General features: G+C 43.5%; 1 protein-coding gene across 2 annotated transcripts in view; it reads left to right on the top strand.

Annotated features, from left to right (window-relative positions):
• Positions 1-23,668, top strand: part of NUDT13 (nudix hydrolase 13) — a 620,793-nt gene that overhangs the window by 513,798 nt on the left and 83,327 nt on the right. For both annotated transcript variants that reach the window (XM_085603801.1, XM_085603802.1), the window contains exon 8: positions 14,723-14,874. In XM_085603801.1, coding sequence (XP_085459927.1) covers positions 14,723-14,874 — 152 coding nt within the window. The remainder of the gene's footprint in view (positions 1-14,722; positions 14,875-23,668) is intronic.

The raw sequence follows: 23,668 nt of genomic DNA, 5'->3' as shown, positions 1-23,668 counted from the left end.
CATTGATAACATTACTGATGACAACTGAGCAGACATCATTGATGACAAAACTGAGCATGGCAGGCGCAAGTTATAGTTAATGTAGTCTGGATTGTATTATGTATATCAAGTCAACTAGGAGTTCTGTGCACATTTTTCGAGTTCCTTTATAAGGTCCTGGAACTCCGAGGTGACTTGTACTATCCTTATAATGTACAGAAGGGTGTACCTTATTAGTTAAAAAAAAACATGATCACAGCATAACCCTTCCCACTAACCACTTAAATTTATGGTGTGGTGCACATTCTTTTGAAATAAATGTGATTTTTGTAAACATAAAGAATACAATTAGAATCCTTAGTGCACAATTGAACAAACCAGAAAGCGTTAGATATTTGTTGCTAAAACATATTAGACACAGCTTAATAAAGTCTGATTTAAAAAACGTTGTAGTGTCCAATATGTAGAAACATCCAGAGTGATAATTTTTTTCCTAAAGATTGGAAATGAAAATAAACATGTTGCCTTAGTAAGTCCCATTCTGCCTATCACTGTAGAACTAGAAGAAAAAGCATATGAAGGAAAAGGCACGTTTCATTTTCCTTTTCAAAGTGCAGCTTTAATTATGCTCTGTGACCTGCATTTCCCCTTGGGTGCTGGCAACAGGCGTTGTGAAGTCATAACTCAACTGTTTATATAGGATAAATTCTTACCCACAGTACATTAAAAGGATATTACAACTCACTGAGGAGTTCCATGACCATATAGAGGAACAGGACTGAGGGCCAAGTTCCTTTATGAATCTCCGAGGTGACTTGCAATATCCTTATCATGTATAGCAGTCGGCACTGTAATCCTTATAATAAATGATCACACCATCACCTTTCCCACAAACCACTTAAATCCTTGGTGCATAGCCCTTTCATATGAAAGAGAGTGCATGTTTGCAAACATGAAGAATAAAACTAGAATCTCTAATGCAAAATTAAGCACATCAAATAAACTGCTAGATATTTGTTGAAGAATGAAATTAGAATCACTTTAATACAACTCAGTTTTTAAAAAGACGCCACAGCTCGGAATGGGTAGAAACATACCAAAACATTCTAACTTTTCCATAATTACCCACAGTGCAAAAACAACAAGGATACAGGTAGAAAAACAAAGCAGAAGAAAGAAAAACAACATTTTGTTCTGTACCTTAACCCGCTCCTATAAATATGCTACATGTCCTACCTTTCTTCTCGGCTACTGGCTGTGGCAGCAGACATTGTGACATCACAAATCAAATCTAACAGGTTATTAGAACATTGGAATGTGGAGCACTCCATTGTAGACAATGGAGTGCTCCATGCTTCTACGGGCCGGTAAAGGCCCGCAGAGCAACATTCCAATGTTTTACAAAAGCCTCTCGAAGCTCGAGGGGATTTGCTTCGAGAAGCCTTTGTTTAATTTATTAGAACATTCTGCCCTCTAGTGGCAGAATGTTCTAATAGCCTTATAGCCCTTTGTAGCAGGGCTGTACCGCTATTAAAGTCCCGCTGCTTTTGTTAAGATTGCAGCATCCCATGTATTATTACTAAATACACTGACCTGCAACGTCATTTCTTTATTACGGGGAGACTAAAGACATTGGAAATTGCCTGCAAATGGAAGTCAGAGACTGACTTTTATAAAGGCATTGCAGTCAACCCTGTGTTTCAAAGCTCTTTTTTGATTTATATGACTTAAAGGTGCGCGTCGGTATGGCATGTTCCATGAACATTTACTTGTGAGGCCATGGTTGTTCTTCAGTATGTATTGTTTTCTACAATTTGAAAATGATAAAGTAAAAAAAGACCAAAGAAAAGAAGTGCAACTACCACCAGCTTCCAGCCTGCAAACATAGTATATGAACTTGAAGGCATCTTGATTTGTTGTCGGCAATAAGCCCCGGGCCCCAACCCTACAGTTGTCTCAGCTCTTGAAGAGTTAGCCAGTATGCTAGCAACTACCAGTAACAAAGTGATGAGATTTGTGTCTTTTTAACCTGTGGACTGAGGAGCCATCAGATGAAGGAGCCACCAATCCTACAATAATGCTCCAGTCTTTAATTACATTTTGAAAGCAAATAGCTTCTTAATGAGTATGTTGTGTTATTTTAAGTTGATTTGTGCAGCTATCTTATCACTCATGAGGGTATCCAGGCACTAGAGCATGGTTTGTAGGTGCTGTGTTAGACTCATCTGGCTGGATCCTTTCCTTTCTAGTTTTATAATTAACATTCCATCTTCTATCCGGAAATCATCCACTGAGCATTCCAAATCTTGAGATTCTTCCAGCATTTATTTCTCAAATATGAGTAGTTACGTGCCCTTCTCAGGAGTACAGTCGGTCTCGTTATTGCAGTCAGCCACAGCACTGAAGCAGTTATCTAAAATACCCTGTTTGATTTAAGGATGGAGTATCACTTGACAATTCTCAATGAGAACTACATCCAAGCTCTGCACTAAGGCTGTTCACTTAGCAACTTTGACCTAAGGATAGAGGTGGATAAAGGCGGTATCAGTGCTTTAACTTTGTTAGATCTGTGAACAGCATTTACCACCCTCAAATACTCCCTTTTGATAGATTGTCTTTAATCCCTCATATTGCGGGGTCCAGTTTTGAGCTGCTTCACTTCACTCCAGCAATATCTCTTTCACGTCTACACCTCTTGTGTGTGGTGTGCTGCTGAGGGCCTTCCTAATGCTCTATTTATTCAGTATCTGTATTAAACTGATCAGCGTCCAAAATCCGCATTTTTTCTTGATGATGACACCCATTTGATTTTATGGCTGGTTAGTGACCATTCGTGAGCTGAGGCTCTTCAACTTTTTTCAGGTGGGTCTAGTAAAGTCAGTAGGTAGTGGCTCAATTAAAGCTCATATAAAACCTATATTTCAAATGTAGGTTCACAGGCTTAACCACTGGCCCGATCTGTGCTCCGCGTCTGTGATGGGTCCTGCTTGCTTTCAGTCAAATTGGGATTTCACTTTATTTCTGAGCCGAATTATCACTGATATCTCTGCAATGTTGGCTGCTTACTCTCACGGTCGTCGCCATTTGTGAAAAATGACACAGTGGTCAAGGATGATGGTTAGCACCTAGCAGTGACAGTGATAGGTCTGTTAGTAAATTCAGTAGATATTGTTAATTTTGGGCTTCCCAAATCGGTTCTGCAGAGGGACCTTGGAATCCAGAATCATGCTGCGAGACCAGTGACTAACTCCCGTACATTTTGTCATGTCAGATCCCCTGCTACATTCTTGTCATTTGCTATCCAAAAAGGACTGCATTTATTTCAGTGGTTTGCACATTGCTGAAAGAATGCCTTGCTTGCATTGCTATAAGATCTATAAATCTTCTTACTTCTGCTTTTGAAAATCCCCAACTTCAAAATAACTTGTTTGGATGGCAGAGTTGTTTCTGTCCTTTCATTCAACCTGTGGATTTCTCTTTGATTAAAATCCTTTGATTCTCAATTGTCTTATTTTTCGCAATTGATTGAAGACCTGTCTTTTTGCAGCAGCTCCATGTAAGTTAATAAACTCACATTTATCACCTCCTTGCACCATGACATAATTGCAAGTCCAGAAGTGAGCTTCAAAAAGTTCCATAACATAACATGATATTTCTGAAAGCCCTAACATTGCTGATATTTAAAACCTAGCTGTATCATTTACAAAACAATCATGATCAGCAACCCTGCTTATCTTGCGAGCATGCTCACTGAAGTGAATAAGAAGAAAACAGGATGATTTGTAGAGTAGCTTCTTTATTATGACAACCCTGAGCGTGGCCCAGGTAAGCACAGCCATCTCCAGCAACCTGCGTCTGCCCCAACATTCTACCATAACACATTAAATGCAAGGAACACTCTGTATGGTTCTGATTCTTAATTCCTAAGAATCAGAACACTTCCAACAAGGCATAAATACAAATCATGAAGGAGAAACCCCAATACTACACACCCTCCTTCTTTCAGAACAAAACAAAAAAAACCAATAAGAATAACATGGCAAACTGTACAAAACAAAATAATTTATGAATCACAAACATAGTCTTCAAGTCGCTTAGGATTCGTGATGTTTCTACCGAAAGTACTTTCTTCTCAGGAATAGCCTCAGAAACTGATAGACCTCCAACCGAAGGATCTTCAGTAGAAAGCTCAGCCGGAAGACTTCCAGCAGAAAGCTCAGCCAAACCATCCCCACTCTGACAACCAAATTTAGAAATTGAATCAGTCAGTCAGTCAATAACTTTATTCGATATATAAATATCATAAAAGTATAAAACATTATAAAAACAATGTTTAAAATAAGAAACCCCTGCAGCAGCGGGGTTCCCATATATACAAGGAGAAATTTTAACAATGTCTAGAACAACATAATTCGTAAGCCCCAGAAAAGGGATATTCTACAATGAGTACAGTATAGAAAAAGGACAAATGCAACAACAGTAGACGACTTTTAAATAGGGCTGGGGACTGGGGCATAGGCAAGGGACGTTGGAATTTGGCTCAATAGCTAACACTTCTTAAGTAGCCTCTGTCTGATCCTCCAGGCCCCCCCAAGAACTTAGCAGTCCCACAGATGACACTGGGGACTGTCGTCTCATAGGTTAGGATGCGCAAGGCCACCCTATACGACCTACAGCCCAGATTTATGCATACGGGTTTCAGCCATCTAGATCTGACCTGGCTGTAGGCCCGACAAGCAAAAAGAAAATGGGCGGTGGATTCCGTAGGGGAGGCACAACCTGGGCAGCCCTTAACAGCACCCTGCTCACCACTCCACCCTGTCTGGAACTCGTGTATTGGTAGAGTACCATATCTCAGCTTGAGGTAAAGAGACCTATCACTTGGGGACTCGATCAGGTCCAAAAAGGCCTCCAATCTAGGCATAGGTTTAATGCCTAGGAATTTCTCACTGAGGATGCCTCTCTGAGACCTCAAGGTAACAGCATTGATCCAGTCCCAATAGATTTTTTTTAAGATGGCTTTAGGGGGGGGCTCTGGTTCTCCCAGTACTCGCCCAAACCTAGCTCTACCACCAGTTTGTATAGATTGGATACCCAAGAGATCTTAAAACGAGCTCCAAGTTGAAGTATGTCCTTCAGAGCAGATGCATACTGGCCTAGATCCGGGGACCTTCTGAGCCTGACCCAGTATAATAAAGGGCGCAGTCTTGCCACGTCACTTATGGGGTATCTACCAAGGTCGCTGCGGAGGGGAACTAGGGGAGTGGACTGGGGGAGTGAGACTATGTCTCTGAAAAACTTGTTTTCCGATTTGGTCAGATCTGTGACATTGTCAAATCCCCAAAGTTCCGCACCGTAGAGGGATGCTGATAGAGCCTTCCCCTGGTAGACCTCAATTGCTGCAGCAATTGGGCGCTGTATGACAGCCTCTGGTGTCTCGCTATGGCTCCCGCAGTTCGTTTATGATACAGGAGCATTTTAGACAGATGCGGGGCCCAATTCAGCTTGTTGTTAACCCGCACTCCAAGATAGTCAAAGGCTGTCACCAGCTCCAGATTAGAGTTATCCACCCTGATATTATTCCTGAAGCTTGTGGAAGGGGACATAGCCATTAGCGTAGTCTTAGATGTATTGATTTTGAGGCCCCTAGTATTGCAAAAGTCAGTGAAGCGAGTCAAAAGTTTTTGGAGGCCCATAGGGCTCTTGGAGATCAGCAGCGTGTCGTCTGCAAACAGCAGGGAGGGTGTTTTTTCCCCAATCAGGGTTGGCGCATCAACCCCGTCAACCCTCAAATAGTCTGCCACCCCATTTATAAAGAGGGAGAACAGGGTCGGCGCCAAAACACAGCCCTGTCGGACCCCTCTCCCTACTGCTATTCTCTTGGTCATCTGTCCCTGGTGGCCCCACCTTACTCTTGCAAAATTACCTTCGTGGAGTCGTTTGAGGAGGTCAGGGAAGGGATACCAAGGTCAGCCAGAACTTGCCACAACTTTGAGCGAGGTACCAAATCAAAAGCTGTCTTGAGATCGATGAAAGCCAGGTAGAGGCTGCACTTTTCGATGGTTACAGATTTCCAATATATAGTACAGAATCGGAAGACCTGGTCGATTGTACCAACCCCTTGCCTAAAACCTGCCTGAAGACGGAACAGGATACCAGCTTCATCAATCCAGGCCCTGATCCAGGTTAAGAGAACCCTGCCGACCACTTTTTGAATCACATCAATCAAACTGATTGGTCTGTAGTTGGCAGGGTCCTCTCTATCTCCTTTTTTGTAAATGGCCACCACCTCTGCCCCTTTCCAGGAATCTGGTACAGGGTGACCAATTACGATGCTATTCAGGGTTTGTAGGATGAACTCAGCCCAAGGTTCTCTCTCATGGAGAAGAAGGTCTCCAGGGAGGCCATCAGGTCCAGCTACCTTACCCGGAGCTATCATTTTTATTGCTGAGTAGATCTCACTGAGACTAAACTCGCCCCCCCCCCCCCCCCCCCTGGGGAGACAACGAGCTCACGGGCTGGACCCTCGGCCAACAGAGGAGAATCTTCCGGAAATGAATATAGACCGGAAAAATGATCAAACCACTGGCGCCCAGTTATATGGTTCGGAATTGGATCAGCCCCACCCCTCGCACTAATGTTTATAAGGTCCCAAAACAAGGTCTGGTCTTTGCGTCGTACTGCAGATTTCAAGTCCTGCCTATGATTTTCTTCCCAGAGTCTCTTAGATTTTTTTATAGGACTGTAATATGATTTTCGAGCACAAACAATGGAGGGCTGATCCCTTGATTTTAAAGCCCTAGCAAGTTCCTGCCTCCTTGCCCTACAGTCACCCGAAAACCACAAGTTTTCCATGTTTGGTCGGGGTGGCTTGCGTTCCCCGTTTGGGTTTGATTCAAAAAACTTCCCCACCTTTTCAATTGTATCAAGATATATCTCTTCAAAGCCTCTAGATGGCGGGACATCAGGAGGGCTGGCCAGGACAACCTCCAACAAGCCAGTACTTTCCACCACGATGTTTTTAATCCTGGCCAAATCTATCTCACGCTTGGCAACTCTAGACCATTTGAGTCGTCTATTGCAGTTAGATGGAACGACCTCTCTGGACCAGTATAACTGGACTCCAGTGGGCGCAATAGACGTAGTAGACATTTCGCGCTTGAGTTGCATGGTTAGTGGGTTGTGGTCGCTCTCCTGCCTGGACATGACTTCCATGTCAATGAGATCCTGCTACAGCTCAACATCCAGTAAGATTTGTCTATGCGCGAAGGGACGCTAGTTCTAATAAATGTGGGTGCTCCCCTGGTGTCAGAGCGGGATCTGCCATTTGTCGCCCTTAGATTAAACTCCAGGGTTAGGGCAGTGATTTGGACAGCCCTTTTTGTCTATTTTTTAAGTGGCGAAAGACCAAGTGGAGGGATACCTCGCTTGTGATCAACCCCCTCCGTATCCAAAATGTCATCATCACCAAGGGGCTCAAAGGTGCAGTTGAGGTCACCAGCTACTACAACACCCAAGGTGGTGGAGAGAGCTGAAAGTAGGGACTCAAGGAATGACAGCGTGGGACTTTCTTGCGCACCTGACAAACCTCTGGCATATATGTTGAAGATTTCTAGGGCAGGATGGAATTCAGACCCACCAGCTGATAGATGGAGAATATCATGGGACAGGTTGGCATTATGGTTTACTATCCAGTTCAGCTCTATATTCACCCAAATTAGGAGCCCCCCCGATGGGCGCCCTCTGGGGGAGCTAATTGCCGGAACAAAATAAGTTGTGTACCCAGATCTGTGAATGGGTCCCAGGCACCAGGTTTCCTGGAGAAGGATAATGTCGAATTTACTGATAAAATTAATCCACACAGGATCGGTGAGATTCCTTTTTAAGCCGGCAATATTCCAGGATAAAAACTGGATAACTCTTGGGGAGTGTGAGATGGATGAGGAGACAACCGCTCCGTCCCTACTTATTGTGGACCCCCTAATTTGGCCCCCCCTATAGCCACACTTGAGCCAGCATAAACAGCTGGGCTATCACCAATAGGGTCCAGAGGGAGGGCAAAAAACGGTCCTGTGCCCTCTAATAAAGGACTTTCAGGAGTAGATAGAAGGGTATTTACATGGGGCCTGGATAGTCAGTCCACCTGTCTTAGGCCTGAGTCCACCTGGTCGCTATACTGGGACCAGACCAAAGAGCTACGAATTTGAATGGAGGAGTGTGCGGGTGGTGAAGTCCTGTAATCCAGCAATATTAGATTTTCTGCTAGGGCTAAATCTCTAAGCTCGATTTCCATGCAATCCAATGATGAATCCACTCTAGATAGCCGCCGCACCCTCAATATATCATCTCGATTGATCTGCAGCCTCTAGTGTGCCTCAACCAATGGATGACTTTATTATGCAATGACTCACTTCTTTCGAATTCACCTGGATTGGTCATTTTCGGGACATGTGTCATATAAACCAAAGGCCTTGCTGGGGCTTGGTAATACCTAGGACCCTCGGCCGCCAAGAATGGAAAGGGGCCGTGCTCGCCCCTTGTGAATGAAGAGATTGCGTTGCTACCTGTCCTAGCCTGGGAGTGAATATTTGGCACCCTATTAGTCACCAAATTTCGCGTAACGTCAGCAAGGACCTATTAGTGGAGAGTGGCTTGGTATTACCCTCTCCTGGGGCCCTGTTTTGTGGCATTGCTAGGGGGTTGGTTGGCAAAGGACAGAGGTATGAGTGGGGGGCCGGGTAACTTGTCTTTGTAATGGGTGTAGGCCCTACGAGTGGTGCTTGAGCATGGATGGCTGGATGCGAGCCACGATCTGATATGAGGCTCGTCACTCTGTTATTGAGAACTGTAACCAACCCTTCCAACCTTAAAATCCTAGCCTGCAATGCTCCCAAGGAGCCAGCTGAAGACCTGACGGGGGTTGGATGGGTGGGTGGCACCCTATCAGGTGGTGAACTGGGTTCGTCAAGGTTCGGATCAAGAGCGGAAAACCTGTTGGAACATAAAACAGAATTATGTGGGGACTCAGGAGTGTGTAGATCTAGAACAGTGGCCTGCTCAGTTGACATGGTCTGTACTACGGTAATTAGGGGCTCAACAGGGGTCTTTGGCGGAGAGGTGGGTAGGCCATGCGTGTTAGAATTCTGCTGTGAATTAGAGAACATCGAGGGAATCACCATTTTAGGATTTTTAGGAACGGTCTTTGCCACTTTGCAACCCCCTTGCAAATTGGCATCCAAACTCCCGCTCCCAAGCGTCACCTCACAATCATTGACAATTTCCTCAATTCTAGACAATACACAATTCATGGCAGAGTGGGTAGTATTTTTATCCTTTTTCCCTCGTTTGCTGCTGGCCACCAACCCTCCCTCTGTGCTCTTCCTCTTGCCCATCCTGAAGAGCCCAAGCTCCTGCACAGAAACTGAAAACAAGTTCCAAAGAAGCAGTAGGCCAATTGCAGTCCAAAGATAGGGAACGTCTCTGTATGCACAGTCTAATTGGCGGTAATATATTCAAGCGTTTTTAAAGCAGGTCACAGTACCTTGGAGCTTGTTGCACTTTTCAGGGGGGTGGCCCTGCCCGGCCTCCACCGGCTCCTAACGGCCACAAACGGCCCGCCCTTTGCCCGGGTTTAGCCCGGCGTCCGACCGCGCACGTCCTGCGTTGCGGGAGGCGCTAGGCGCTGAAATAGGAACTCCCCGGTAACAGGGGGCGGGGCCTCCGCTGGTCGTGCTGCCCCTCAGGCTCGTAGTTTCAAGCGCTGTCACCCGTGCTGAGCCCTGTTTGCTTGCTCTTTCTCTGCCGTTTTTCTGCTCTTATTACTCTTCTTGCTTCTCTTGCGTCTCTTGCATCTGCACTGAGCTGGTGGTTCTTGGGGCCCCTTCTCTTCTTGTTCCTGGGGCTGGCAAGGGAGACCAAGCAGTGGGTTATGCAGTGAGTAATACAGCGAGCCTGCAAGCTGCCTCCTTAGTCCTTCGAGACTCCTTGGGCTGGCCGTCCGTTGATGCTTTCCTTCTCGCCGCCTTTCCACTGTTTTACCTCGCACTCCGAGGCCCCACAAAACCTGCTAAATTCAGGATGCAGAATGGGTGCAGGCAGGTGGGCGGATGGGTGGGTGCGGGCAGGCTGGCTTGTAAGCTGTGCCCGCTGAGGCCTCCCGGTGATGGCTACCTGGAGCTGCGGCAAACCAAAGCGGCAAAACAAAACCAGGACCGGAACCGGCTCCCTTGTGGTATCTCCACTGTCTCCTCTATCCCCTCTGTCTCATACACGTTGCCGCAGCGTGAGCTCCGTGGCTTAAGCTGGACATGGGGCTTGCGGGGTCCAAAAGGTCCCGGGGGGGGGGGGGGGGCCGGGGGTCTGGCGGTGTCTAAAAGCACGGAGCACACTACTACTGCTACTGCTGTTCGGAGCTCACTGCTGCTCACTCTCGCGCTTCTGCGGCTCTCTGCTGCTCTCTGCTGGCCATTACCAGAAATTGAATCTAAAGAGAGTGAATTCTCAGGGCGAATGTTAATCCACCAATAATTGCGTGGAGGAACAGACTGTTTGCAATCTTTTTGGTGTGTAACCAAGAATATTTTTAACTAAGGATAAACGGCTCATGTGACAAACATTTACCATCAGTCAATTTCACATTATTGTTCATGATTTTTATAATTTGCACAGGAGTACTAAATTTGCATTGACCTTTAGCAACCTTCCTGCAAGATTTAACACAAACCCATTAACCAGCAGACAACTTAACTTCTTGAACACCATTTTTTATATCAAAATAATCTTTTTTATGTTGAGATGCTTAAATACAACTCTAGATTCTTTCCGCATCCCACTCAACCTGTTTACTCCTATCCATCCAACCAGGATTGACCTTAGAATGGGGAATTCGACCTCTCATCACACCAAAAGGACTTTTACCAATGGAATAATGACTGATGACTCTGTAAGACCACAGCATTTTCTTCAATTCACAATCCAAATTTATTTTACCCTGGATAGCCAATTGCAAAACACCTTTAATGATGCGGTTAACTCTTTCCACAGCACAATTTCTCCTAGGGTGATAGGGTGCAGAAAATCAATGTGAAATACCAGACATATCAAGAAACTCCTTCATTTCCACCAACTTAAATTGGACACTGTTGCGAACAAAAACACTGCTTAAGAAGTCAATGACAATGGTAGTGTACGAATCTTTCCGTTTCTATATCAATTTCCGGCCTCCAATACTATGATTTAATATTTTTCTTTGTGTGTGTAATACCACTATGGGCCTCAAGACACAAAGAAATAATATTATTTCTTAAATTAAGGGGAAGAATAACCTTGTCACCCCTAACGACAAACACCCATCCAAACCCAATTCATTCCTAACTTCCCAAAACGCTCTCAATTCACCAAGAAGTTCAGATTTGACGCAACCCCAACCATTTTGAATTTTAAATGTAACCACCTTGGGAGTTTCATCATAATTAAGGGCTTTGTCCCATTCCTCTTTTTGTAACCCACTCGCTTCATGAATGGAAAAACTATTAGCAACAGAGACATCATTCCATGGATTGACATCCATTTGCATAAGAGGCAGAGATAATCTGCTTAAAAAATCTGCAGTAACATTGACTTTCCAGGAACATATTGAACATCATAAATAAAGTCTTGAAGTCGCATAGAAAGCCTAGCAATTCTTGCGGATGCTCTAGATAACCCTTCAGTGGTGAACACTTTCGTTAAAGGTTTATGATCAGTGCGCACAGTAAACTTCCTACCCCATAATTATTTCCAAAAGTGCTCCAAAGCCCATACACAGGCCAAAGTCTCTCTTTCAATAACGGAGTACTTTTGTTCTGTGGGAGACAGTAACCTGGATGCAAATGCTATAACAATTTCTGCACCTTTTGCATCAATCTGTGTAAGAACACTGCCTAAACCCTTGCCACTGGCATCAGTAGTGACAAAGGTTGTAGCCGTGGGGTTAAAAGCTTGCAAATTGGGAGCTTTACTGATGGCATTCTTAATGTCAATAAAAGCATTATGACAAACCTTAGACCATTCAAGCTTGGTTTTGTTCTTCAACATAGTACGCATTTCATGAGTTCTTTCTGAAAAATTTTCAACAAATTTAGAGTAAAATTCGGCTAAGCCCAAAAATGAGCGTAACTCATCCTTATTTCTTGGCGAGGTTGCTAAATTGATAGCTTCCACAAGTTTTTCCTTAGGATTATTGCCTTTGGCACTGATTTCATGACCTAAATATGTGACCTTTCTTTCAGCGAACTTACACTTAGTTAATTCAGCAGTAGACCCTTCTTTGATTAAATGGAAAGAACTTTTCTCAATACTTCATCATGACGTTGTTTAGACTTGCCCATAATCAAGATATCATCTTGAAAAAAAGTGACCTCCTTTAATTTACAATAAAGTTGAAACATAAGCCTTTGGAAGATGGCCGCTGCCGATGCCAGACCAAAAGGCATACGTTTAAACTGGAAACAGCCGAAAGGTGTGCAGAAAGCTGTTAAATGCTTAGTTTTTTTGTTTAAAACCACCTGGTGGTAAGCACTGGATAAATCTATAGTTGAAAACCACTTAGCATTTCTTGTTAACATTAGCATTTCATCGATGCGTGGAAGAGGAAACTGATCAACAATAATATTGTCATTGAGACCTCTCAAATCCACGCAAAGTCTAACCTTGCCATTGGCACGCCTTGCAACTACCAATGGAGTAACCCTTTCAGAAGCTTTAATGGGTTCTATAATGGCAGCATCCAATAGTTTGTTCAACTCAGCCTTTACTTCATCTCTAAGGATGAAGGGAATGTTGCGAACCTTGTGGATCTTGGAGGAAGCATCGTGTTTTAATCTGATAACATGAGTGAAGCCTTTCAATTTACCAATTTTGCCATTAAAAACATCAGGAAATTCAAGTAAAACACATCTTTGTATCTTCTCCATCACAAGCTACTAAAACTTGCTCAGGACTATTAGGATTCGGTATGATTTTCAGTTTCTTCTGATCTTTCCAACCTAAAACAGAGGGTCCCTCTTTGGCTACATATAATTTGCAAAGAGCGTGTCTGCTCTTATATCTAAAAAGAAATTGTCTAAAACCAATTATATCTATTCTCTCTCCAGTATAGCTTCCCGGAGAAATGTCAGAAGATTCTAACTGATCACCTATAACATGAACAAAATGTTTACTCCAGATATTCTCAGCAATAATGGTGAAGGGGAACTAGAATTGGCTGCTACTTGCAAGGACACCCCACCAAACGAAACCCAGCACAAAGGTTTACTGCTAGATTGGCTAGAAAGATTTTGTGTTTTACGTTCGGTATAGTTTTACATTCATCAGTACTTTCATCACACCTACAGGTAGGTCACCATCAGACTGCAAACCAAGAAGTCTTTTCCATCTATGCACCCAGGATCTTACATTACATCCCCACATCCATTAGGACAGCCCCAACACTGCTCCAGTTTAGGAGAGAGTTAAAGACTCGCCTCTTCAAAGGACACTACATCACAATCTCCACAGATCAACTACCTCTCCTATCACTCGCTAACTTTATGCGTTTCTTTGACTCTGTACCGTGCCTCGTTGCCCTGTGGCTTGATCTGTGCTATAAAAATACCACTTACATGCATAAGTCATGTCTCTTTGATTTTTGCAAGGGAATTGTTAGAGGATGTGTTAGGGCTTAGTGTGCATTCAGAATATAGTCACTTTTGAATTGTATGCTTCTAACCCGTGTTTTATATGCTAGAGAAAAAAAGCAAATAATTTGTAATTTTCTCTTCATAATGCAGCAGTATATTTTAAAACATTTGTGAGTTTTCTTTATCTTCAGTGCAAGGCCCTGTTCTTGTACAGGTGTGTCTTAATTCAATGGAGAGAAGTTAAACTTGCTAGACAAGTTTATGGTTATTGCCAGACATGGAACTGGTGGTTTAATGTTTAAGCAGAGACGCAAAACGCTCCTAACTATGAAAAGCTTTAAAGCAAAAGAAGGTGAATCGCAGTCCAAATCGTGGGTAGTATATAATGATGTAGAAGGGTTAGCCTGGGGGTTATCCAGTTAGTACTTAACACTGAAGTTAGGGAAATCCACAGCATACTAAAATAGTTTGGGTGATAAGTTGTATTTGCATTCCTTTCTAATATTTGGATCTGCACCAGGGCCAGGTTTGCAGTTTTTCACCACAACATCCTTTAACATGGAGATACTCTTGACTGTGTTTGCCAACGGTGTTATCACTGAGTAACACTTCAAATGTAAGGATGCATTCATGGAGGATTGTTTTACTTGAAAAATCTTCGGAATATGGCAGCAGTTACAGGAAGTACCATACTTTCCATAAAATCTGATGACATATGTATCTGCACTAGAAAAATTACAATGGCCTGCAGATGAGCCAAGGATAAGCTATAACAAGTATTCCAAAAATGAACTGGGTCTTGTGTGTAAAACAGTTGTTTCTCAAGCAGCCCATGCTTTTTGAAATCATAAAAGCTGGGCATGGTTTTATTACAATTATGGTATAAATTCCAGATAGTATTATTGTATCTGTATATCACACCAGCCACTCCCATGTAGGAACTAACGTTTTTTAAAAGAAGTTTTTCTCTATCAAGCATGCTCAGAGCCTGGGCTCCTGAAGACAGTCCTTTTTATCCATGACTATTTTAGGATTACTCCTAACCTGGCTTTTGTTTACAATTTGTTCTAACACACCTATCACAGGTGAGACATTGGAGGAGGCAGTCCGACGGGAGGTTGCAGAGGAGGTGGGCCTAGAAGTACAGTCCATGAAGTATTCTGGGTCCCAGCATTGGCCATTTCCCAATAGTTCTTTAATGTTTGCATGCCAAGCTAAAGTCCAGCCACAGGCGCAGGTGAGTAGGTCTTTCCTTTCAACTTCTACACACAGCCTATGATGTATTAAAATCGGTAGCTATTGTGTTTTGCACCTTTGGAGCGGCTCTTTTCTACTAAAAGTATTTGACAATTATAAACATTAGTAAATCGGTGCACTTTACATAAGGTTATAATTATGAGGAATGAGGCAAGATGTTATGTTTTATCAAGGGTGTGTCCCACCCTCAAATGCACCCACTGGACTTCTACTTCAACTCCTCTGGTGAGACCCCTCAAGTCCTGTCTATGTCAAAGTTTCTATCTTCCCTACCACTTCAATAACCTGCTTGTCCACTGAAATATCCTGGAGACCCCCTGTGTGGCTCACATACATGTGGCTCACCTGTCCTTTTGTTACCCCCCTTTTTGTGCGCACGCCTTGGGAGTGATGGCTCTGGGGGACTACAGTTAGCAACGACGACTGGATGGTCCAGCAAGCAGTGAGTCCTCTGCCAGTGACTACAGCTCGAGGCAAGATCTGGGCCTTTACTCACTGATGCACAAAGACCGATGAAGGAAAGGCCCACACTAACCACAAAGGCAGGGAATAGCAGGTTTGGCTTTTATAAAGAGCAAGCCATGTTCATATTTGGGTTTGGGCTGGGTTTTAATTAAATATGAGCTTTTCTTTAATGAATTACAACATATCTTAGGTGATGAAAAGATCTGCCAACATAAGGCTGCTGTCAGTTTATGTATATCTAAGGGCAGAAACAATAAAGGGACTATACTGGAAGGAAACAGATCATTGGCTAAGACTGACAACTAGATGAAAAAGTAGAATGTTCAGTAAGAGCAACAAACTAACACAAATAACTTGCGCCGGTAAGTCCAATGAAAGAGTTAGTCCATTGCACGTAATCCCCAAAAATAGTACCAGTCAAAGTCCATTAGTTTTAAACCAGTTCAAAACTGGTATTGTAAAGAAGCAAAAAAGGGCAGTGATGCTGGGTGATGCTCTAAACGAGGTACAGGTTGTTCTCTTTCTGGGACGTCTAAAGCTATGGGGAAAAAAAGAAAGTCTACTAGATAAACTATCCTAGAAATTAATGTTCTCCTTAGCAACAGGTTTGAGGTCTTAGCCCATCCTTACAGCAGCTAAAGGCTCTAAACGTTCCTAAGCTAGTGAAATTGATATAGAAATATGGGTCTAGACATGCTGTCTTCAATAATACAGTTCTATCAGCAGCTTTGTGTTATGATATGATAATCGAAATTTAAGGCCTATAAAGTATTGTTAAGGGAATATGGGAAACTGTAATGTCACTCCAGTCCAAATCGAGTTTGAGAGTAACCCAAAAAAGTGATTCCTGCACCACTCCTTGTTGAAGACATATTAAAGTTCATAGTATATGGGGAATATTACCAATACAAATGATAAGCACAATGATTCACATCTTTACCAACCTCCCCTCTTCCAAAACCCCAGTAGCCTCTATCTGGACTGCCCACAATCTGGTAATGATGCTATGCTGTGAAACCTGTTCTGGGTTGCTTGTGAACCTGCTTGAGAAGTGTAAGTCACATGTTCAGAGGCAGAGATCATGGAGAGCAGGCTGGGAGGAGGTGGATCATCCTGAGGATGCGGAGCGAACGCGGTGCAGGGCGGACCCAGGAGGGATAGATTCTGACCGTCGATGTGTGCCGGGGTTGTAGAAGTTATTTTTAATGTGCAACTTTGGGTGGCAAACGATTTGTGCAAAATAGTGATTTTAGTGGTGCACATGATGAACAATTTGATTATTTGGTTTAGAAGTGTGAATATTAATGTACTATAGTTGTGCCACATTTTTGTGTGAGACACCATTTATTTCACATGGATGCCCTTTCTGGTGTTCTGCTCATTTTCCTCGTGCTCATTCTCCCTCTCAGAGACCCACTGCGAGTCTTCTCTCCCCACTGTTTCCGTGGAGCACAGTGTGCTATGATGCAAAATGAAAAATGTATTAGAAAGCATGTATTGTGAATTAAACTTTCTATCGTGTACCTGATGTATCATTTTGAAGGATTTCCGCTGAAAGCTCCGATGCAGGTGTGCAGAACACAATTCTATGAGCTATTGTTGGAGAAATGTTTCATTTTATGTTGTACATCCCCGCAAAGCAGTTTCTTAGAAAGTTTGTGGAAGTTTTCTCTTACCTTAAGAAATTGGTTAGTGGTATATAATTTGACCTAATACAAAGTTGTTTTTGATAAGCCAGTGCGATCTAACCATGGTCACCATACTGAATTTGCAGTTTTTGCTAACTATTATACATAGATTGTTTATAAAAAACCCTGGTTTTGAAGATCTGCAGGCGACTTCTCATTTTCCTCCTGAGACTCGGTCTGATTATTTTAAGAATTTCCTTTCCTCACCTAGGATGTTGTTAGTACTCTTTATGAGTTTGACACAAGACTCTGGAGAAATGTAACTGTTTAAATAGAGATGTTATTATGATTTTATGATTCTGTATTCTGTATCTGACCCTTTATGGTGAAAATGATCTTCTATTCTGTATCATGTATTTAACAATTCTTTATTACATTTTTAAAACGTAATTCTGATCTAGAACTCAGTTCTTGAGGGGTCCCAGTATCTATTTTGAATTCTACTCTGCTAAAATATTGAGTTATTGATGGAAGGCTGGTCTCTTGAGGCTCGATCGATGAAAGATCCTGAAGCCAAAACTGCCTAAGATAAAAACTAGGGTATATAAGATATTGAGATTTTGATCATTATTGGGGTTTGGCTTACACACCATGTGCTGCCACTACTGCCCATATGCTTTGCGCAGTGTTACACATCCATACCACCCCAGCACCCTCCATTCCAGAAGTGCTGCTGACAGGCATCTGAGTCGCCCGCAGTCTGGAAGCCCACATCCCTCCAAACAATGATTTGCATGGGCGGCAGCGACTGGTACTTTGAGGCCAAGTAGGCCACGTAGGGAGTGCCCATTAGGTGCAACAGTGCAGGCTCACTGGTGTACAGAAGTGGCTGGCTTAGATGCCGGCTGCTTGCGCCTGGAAAGGCTCCTGTCATTCTTCCTTGAAAGCATCTGCTCTTGAGTGGCTGTTCTCACGCACAATATCACTCTCCGCACTCCTATTTTCCTTATCATTTGGCATCTCTAGCACCTCTGGTCTGTTCTTTGGCACTCTTCTTTTGTTTAGGAGCCTTTTGCTGTTCCCACCTGCCACCTTCATCGTAGTTATCGAACAATGCCAGTCACTGTTGCAAGCAAGCAACTCTAGGGGTGGCAGCAGCTGGGTTTTAAGCAGAACCCCTTGCTTCCATAGCTAGCTTCTGCTCTAACTCACCGGCGCCCTCCTGCCAACCACCGCTTGCTTACGTCCCTGCGCCAGCCCCTAGCGGGACTCCATCTACACTGGAGGCGCCGGAGCAGGGATGGATTTCCATAATCCCATACATTACTTTAGGTATAACAGCCCCGATCTCAGAGCTCTACAGTGGGAGTGGTTCTGCAGACCACTCTCTTCCTCCATCAATAGAGTGGTCACAAGAATTAGAATCAGAACCGAAAAAAGAAATTGAAGGTCTGGCTGTTCATGTAACACCTACTGATGACAAAGGAGAGAATCAACATGCTCCCCTACAGAAACATGGGCGATCCTCTTAAGAACATTCCAGTCCTCGGTAGATGCCCTAAATTATCAATCTAAAAAATGGACTTACAAATTGACCTCTTTAATACTCTAGCACTATTTGTTTCTGGCATAGGCACCGAGTTTGGAGAGCTAAATAATGTAATAATTTGTGCACACCCCACAACAGCTAGCATGCTCAAGTTCTTCACTAATTGATAAACTTAGCACCCATTCTTCAGTTTTAGACATCCTAACCAAAGAGATCAAAACACATTTGAGTAACCCATACCCAACCTGTAAAGCAAAGCATCTCAATAAGTCTCTGCAGAGACCCAATTCCGTGCACTCCAACCACTTTTCAACCGCTTTTGACAATTTAGATCTCTCAAGGCAGGAGCAAAGTGTTCATAATGATACAATAAAATCATATGAGGAAACTCATTTTATTACTAAAACCCCAATGGAGAGCACATACTGCAGTACCCACATGAACAATACTCATAAGCCCCCATCCAATATTTAAAGCAGAATTACCTATATAGCCACCATGTCAGAATGCGGCAAATACACTCTTAAACAACCTCCCACGTATGCACCCATACATCAAGGTTATCTAGTCAAACCAACAACAAAAAGATAAAAGAAAAGATAGAGGAAAGCTTGGCACTAAAAGAGCAACTTGACATTATATAGTCAGCCAAACCAAGCCTCCTGCACTTGGACCGCTCAGTTCAACAGAGAATCATGCCTAAATCAACAGGATGTGTGTCAACACCCGGAACGCCTAAAGCAGAACACAATATGCAGCTTGAAGCTGTCGTACAAATTGACAACACCGGCTTGAAATGTACTGTTACACTAGCTCACGTCCCTCAATCTAGTTCAACTACAGTATTAACCCCCTCTAGCAAAGAACATTAAAGGGTCAGAACAAAACAAGCATGGCAAGACCACCCTTCCAATACATTACCGTCAATGTATCAGCATACAAAAGCCAAATCATAGCCTCCCAGACAACAGAGCCTCTGCGTCTAAAATGAGTGACATCGGCATAAGATCAGCGCGGCTGGTCAGACACGTGTGAGTAGGAACACCTCTAAATTACAGACAATGACCCAAGCTGGATAGTCGTAGTTCTCCACCACCCACCTCAGCTCTTATTCTCCAGGTCGACACAATTGCAACAGCCCCAGAGCACCAAGTGGAATATTGGCGCAAGACTGGTCCCTCATAGATAATAATGCGACGCCAGTGGCAGAGCCACAATCCTATACTCAGCTATCAAATGGCATGACAGAAGTCATGAATTATAAAAGCATAGTCCAGCAGGTAAACCAAGGACATTAACTGCGTCAAAGTTACCTGTGGTCGTCCAGTAGCAACTACCACTAATGCAACTACTTGTGTCCATCCAATGGAGCATGAATGGGAAAGGCAAAAAACCTTGCTTGAACCAAGGTACCACTCGAGGGTTCTCTTTGACTTAAACAGCGGCAATATCTTGAGACTACTTCACATACTTTCCACCCAGGCAGAACTATCTTCCTTGGACATTCCTCCAAGCCCTGCTGAACCACACAAACGAGGCAACTCTCGTTACTTGGACTACCCAGGCAGTAGCAAGCCTGATTCTGAAGGGGAAAAAAAGCATTTTGTAGCTGTGGCGTAGACATTTTACTATATACCTCTACATGCTATCTTCATTTTCGAACCCCAGCAGACATCATGTGCACCTGTAAGCCCTAAAATGGTTTGGCTCCTTCTTAAGTAAGAGAACCCAATCAGTGCAGTTAGACACCTTCACGTCTCTTCCTCGCACATCCTAATGCAAAGTCCCTCAGGTCTCCTCCTTGAACCCAATATTTTTCAATGTGTACATCTCATTCATCACAAAAAGTGTCAGGAAATGGGGATTTGAGATCTCCTCATACACAGTTGACACGCAGCTGGTAATTTCGAAAGGGTAAAAACATCAGGACTAGGGAAAATCTTACCAGTTGTCTTACGGAGGGGTCAAATTGGATGAGTGTCCATTGCTTGAAATTGAATGCTGATAAGACTGAGATCCTGCTCTTTGGTGGCACGTACCAGATTTGGTATTCCTCAAGGTGGCCAACTGCTTTGTTTTCGGCCCCCGAACCTAATGAAGTGGCAAAAATCTAGGGGTTTTAATCAATAACTCCTTATCCATGCAGGAGCAAGTCAACACCACTTGTAGCAAAAGCTACATCATACTTAAAGTCCTTAGAAAACTCTTCTGCTGGATTCCGGTGGATGGACCAAGAACCGTAGTCCAGACACTAGTGGCACGCAGACTGGATCACAGGAAAGCACTTTATGTGGGTATGGCGGATGTTCTTTTCTCCTCTCTTCAGGTAATTCAGAATGTGGCAGCTAGACTCATCTGCAACAAAGACTGATTTAGCTGAGCCTCAATCAATCAGATGTTTGTTAAGCGCGACTACTCACCGTGAGGGTCTCAAGGCATTGGGGGAGGGGGGTTTCGCAGGTTCCAGTCCATCAAGGAGGGGGTCGTCGAAGAGCCAGGTTTTGAGGTTTTTTGTGAAGATGGGGAGAGATGTCTGTCTGAGGTGGAGAGGGAGGGCGTTCCAGGCTCTGGCCGCGAGGAAGGAGAAGGAGCGGCCCCCTGATCTGGTCTTTATTTTTTTGGTGCAGGGGACCACAGCCTCAGTTTGTTTAAAAACCATCTACTGTCTACCTACGTACAAAAGAGCAAAATGTAAACTTCTCTGCCAAGCACACAAAGCATTCTACAAATCGGGTCCATCAATTCTACGTTCCAAACTAGAATTTTACAAACCAACTTGAAACTTGAGATCACAGAACCTAGCACTAGCCAAGACAAAGCGCAATAAAAAAATAAGGACATCTGACCGCTTTTTTACCCATCTAGCTACCTCTTGACGTTTGCCTCATGGACAACCACATTAATTTGAGTAAAAACTTACAAACCTGGCTTTTCCCAGATTAAATTTTCTCTATCTGACTTAACATACACCCTTAAAAACCCTGCCTCACACATGAGATTTCCCCGCAGTTTCCGTGACATGATATTCCCTAGGGGATGAATGTTAGTCTCTACAAATACTGTAACTAAAAAAAGAAAATGGAAAATAACACTGCCCACTCATTATTAAAAAAATGCCATGGGTTGAGATTTGCCCATCAGAAACAGAGACACGGCAAACACCAAAGATCAAATAATGCACTGACAAGCCACCAATGGCAGAATGGGGGTGGCTATTATCCGCACTACACAAAAAAAACAATATACAGTGACCTGAGGTCGCTCTGCCTGCCTCATCTTCCTTCAGTTGGAACTAACTTAGCATTGGCTCTTGGAACATCAACAGTCTGTCCAGTAAGAAATATGATAACCATTAAAGTAAACTATTAGAAAAACTTCTTTCTAGGGATTATACAAGAAACATGGCCTATGTCATCACTTCCTCTGCCCGGATACTTAGCATTCTTTTGTCTGCTGTTAAGTCCTGAAGTATGGACACTCAACAGGGGTCCTCATTGAAATGTCCCAGGGAAGTTCAGATCAAAGACAACTGAAGCATACTTTGTGTTTTACTTAAGGATCTGTTTTCACATACACACAAACCACTCTTACTGGTCAATGTATAAATATGCCAAATGTTAGGAAAAAACACAAATCAACCAAAAAGTTATTTTTAATTATCATAGATGCAACGGAAGATGAGGAAATTCTTGAAATCTTAATTTCAGGGGATTTCAACATGAACTTAATCTTCTTTCCCAGACCCCAATGATATGGTTTTGTATCAGAACCAGCAATGGGAAATCCCCCCCCCCCCACCCAGGGTCCCTGGCATCCCAAATGTCAAGACAAGAAAGGTGAGCCCATAGTCTCTGAAATAGAACAGCTTGCCCCAGGTATCAAACTTCCATGTCATGCAAAAATTTTGGCTAAGTCATTGGTCCAGCTCCTTTTTCCATCACTCCAGGGACCGTCCCGGTGAGTCCTTCCACGCTGCCGCAGTGTCTCGCTTGGCTATAACTAATCCCAACCACAAAAGATCTCTTTGGTACCCTTTGACATCAATGTCGTCTGTGGTATGTAGCAGAACTATCAAAAAAAAATTGGGGACACCCCAGCTCAGAACCTCTCTTAGGATTGCGAGCTCTCCCTACCTGAAGAGCCTAATCAAGGCACAGCTCCTGGCGATGTGCAAAAAGGTCCCAGCTTTTGCTGTGCACCTCATGCATAGCTGTGATTGGTCGACCCCCATTTTCCACTGTTTCGCCCTCATGATGTATGCTCGATTTAGATATTTCAATAGAATAGCATGAACTTGAGAGGCTAGGGCGCCATCTCTGGAGGATCCTACCAGGGATTCTGAGCCCTAGCCTTTTACAGACCAAAATATTTGCCCAGTGTACGTATCACCTGCGACTTGTAGATAAAGAACATTTTATGTTCTGTGAGATTCATTAGTAATACCCTGGCTTCTAGTGGGCTATAGTCAGGGAGCATGTCAAGGTCAGAGATGGATGGAGTTAACTTGTGCCTGATCTGCAAATAGCAATAAAATTGACTGTGGTGCAAGTCATATTATGTCAGTAGGTCAGACAAAGACTGCATGGCAGTCGTGAACATCAGATCGCCTAGAAATGCAACTGTTCGAAACCCATCAGTTTGACCACGTGTCAAAGCCAGGTATTCACCCACTGAACCACCACGTGTTCAGGACCCCTAAATGAGCAGCCCTGTAATAAGGTCTGGAGTGGCCAGGCCCCTGTCGAACGTGGTTTTGAAACCTTTAGTTTTAGTCAGTGATGTCTGGTGGGGACATTGGTACCAGATAAACCCAGAAGTAGTGCATTGAGGTCGGCAAAGAAGGATCCAGGGATTGGATAGGGATAACATTTCAACGTTGGTAAAGCAAACATGGGAGCAACCAACGTGAAAATGGCTGATCTTCTCAGGAAGGAGAGAGGGAGGGACGCCTAGCACAGGAAGTCTTTCACCAGTCTGTTGAGTTGACTGCAGATTCAAATCCCATGCCTGTTGGCAGCCTTCAGTGATATACACATCCAAATATCAAAACTCATTGGTGATAAAAAGCAGGCCACTGGCTAAAGGCATGAGAGGGGAGCATCTCCCAATTGGTTATAATCACGATTTAGACA

Source organism: Triturus cristatus, chromosome 1_2, assembly GCF_964204655.1.
Source record: "Triturus cristatus chromosome 1_2, aTriCri1.1, whole genome shotgun sequence".
In the NCBI taxonomy this organism is placed as follows: Eukaryota; Metazoa; Chordata; class Amphibia; order Caudata; family Salamandridae; genus Triturus; species Triturus cristatus.
The sequence above is the reverse complement of the archived record's forward strand: the minus strand, read 5'-3'. Positions and strand labels throughout refer to the sequence as shown.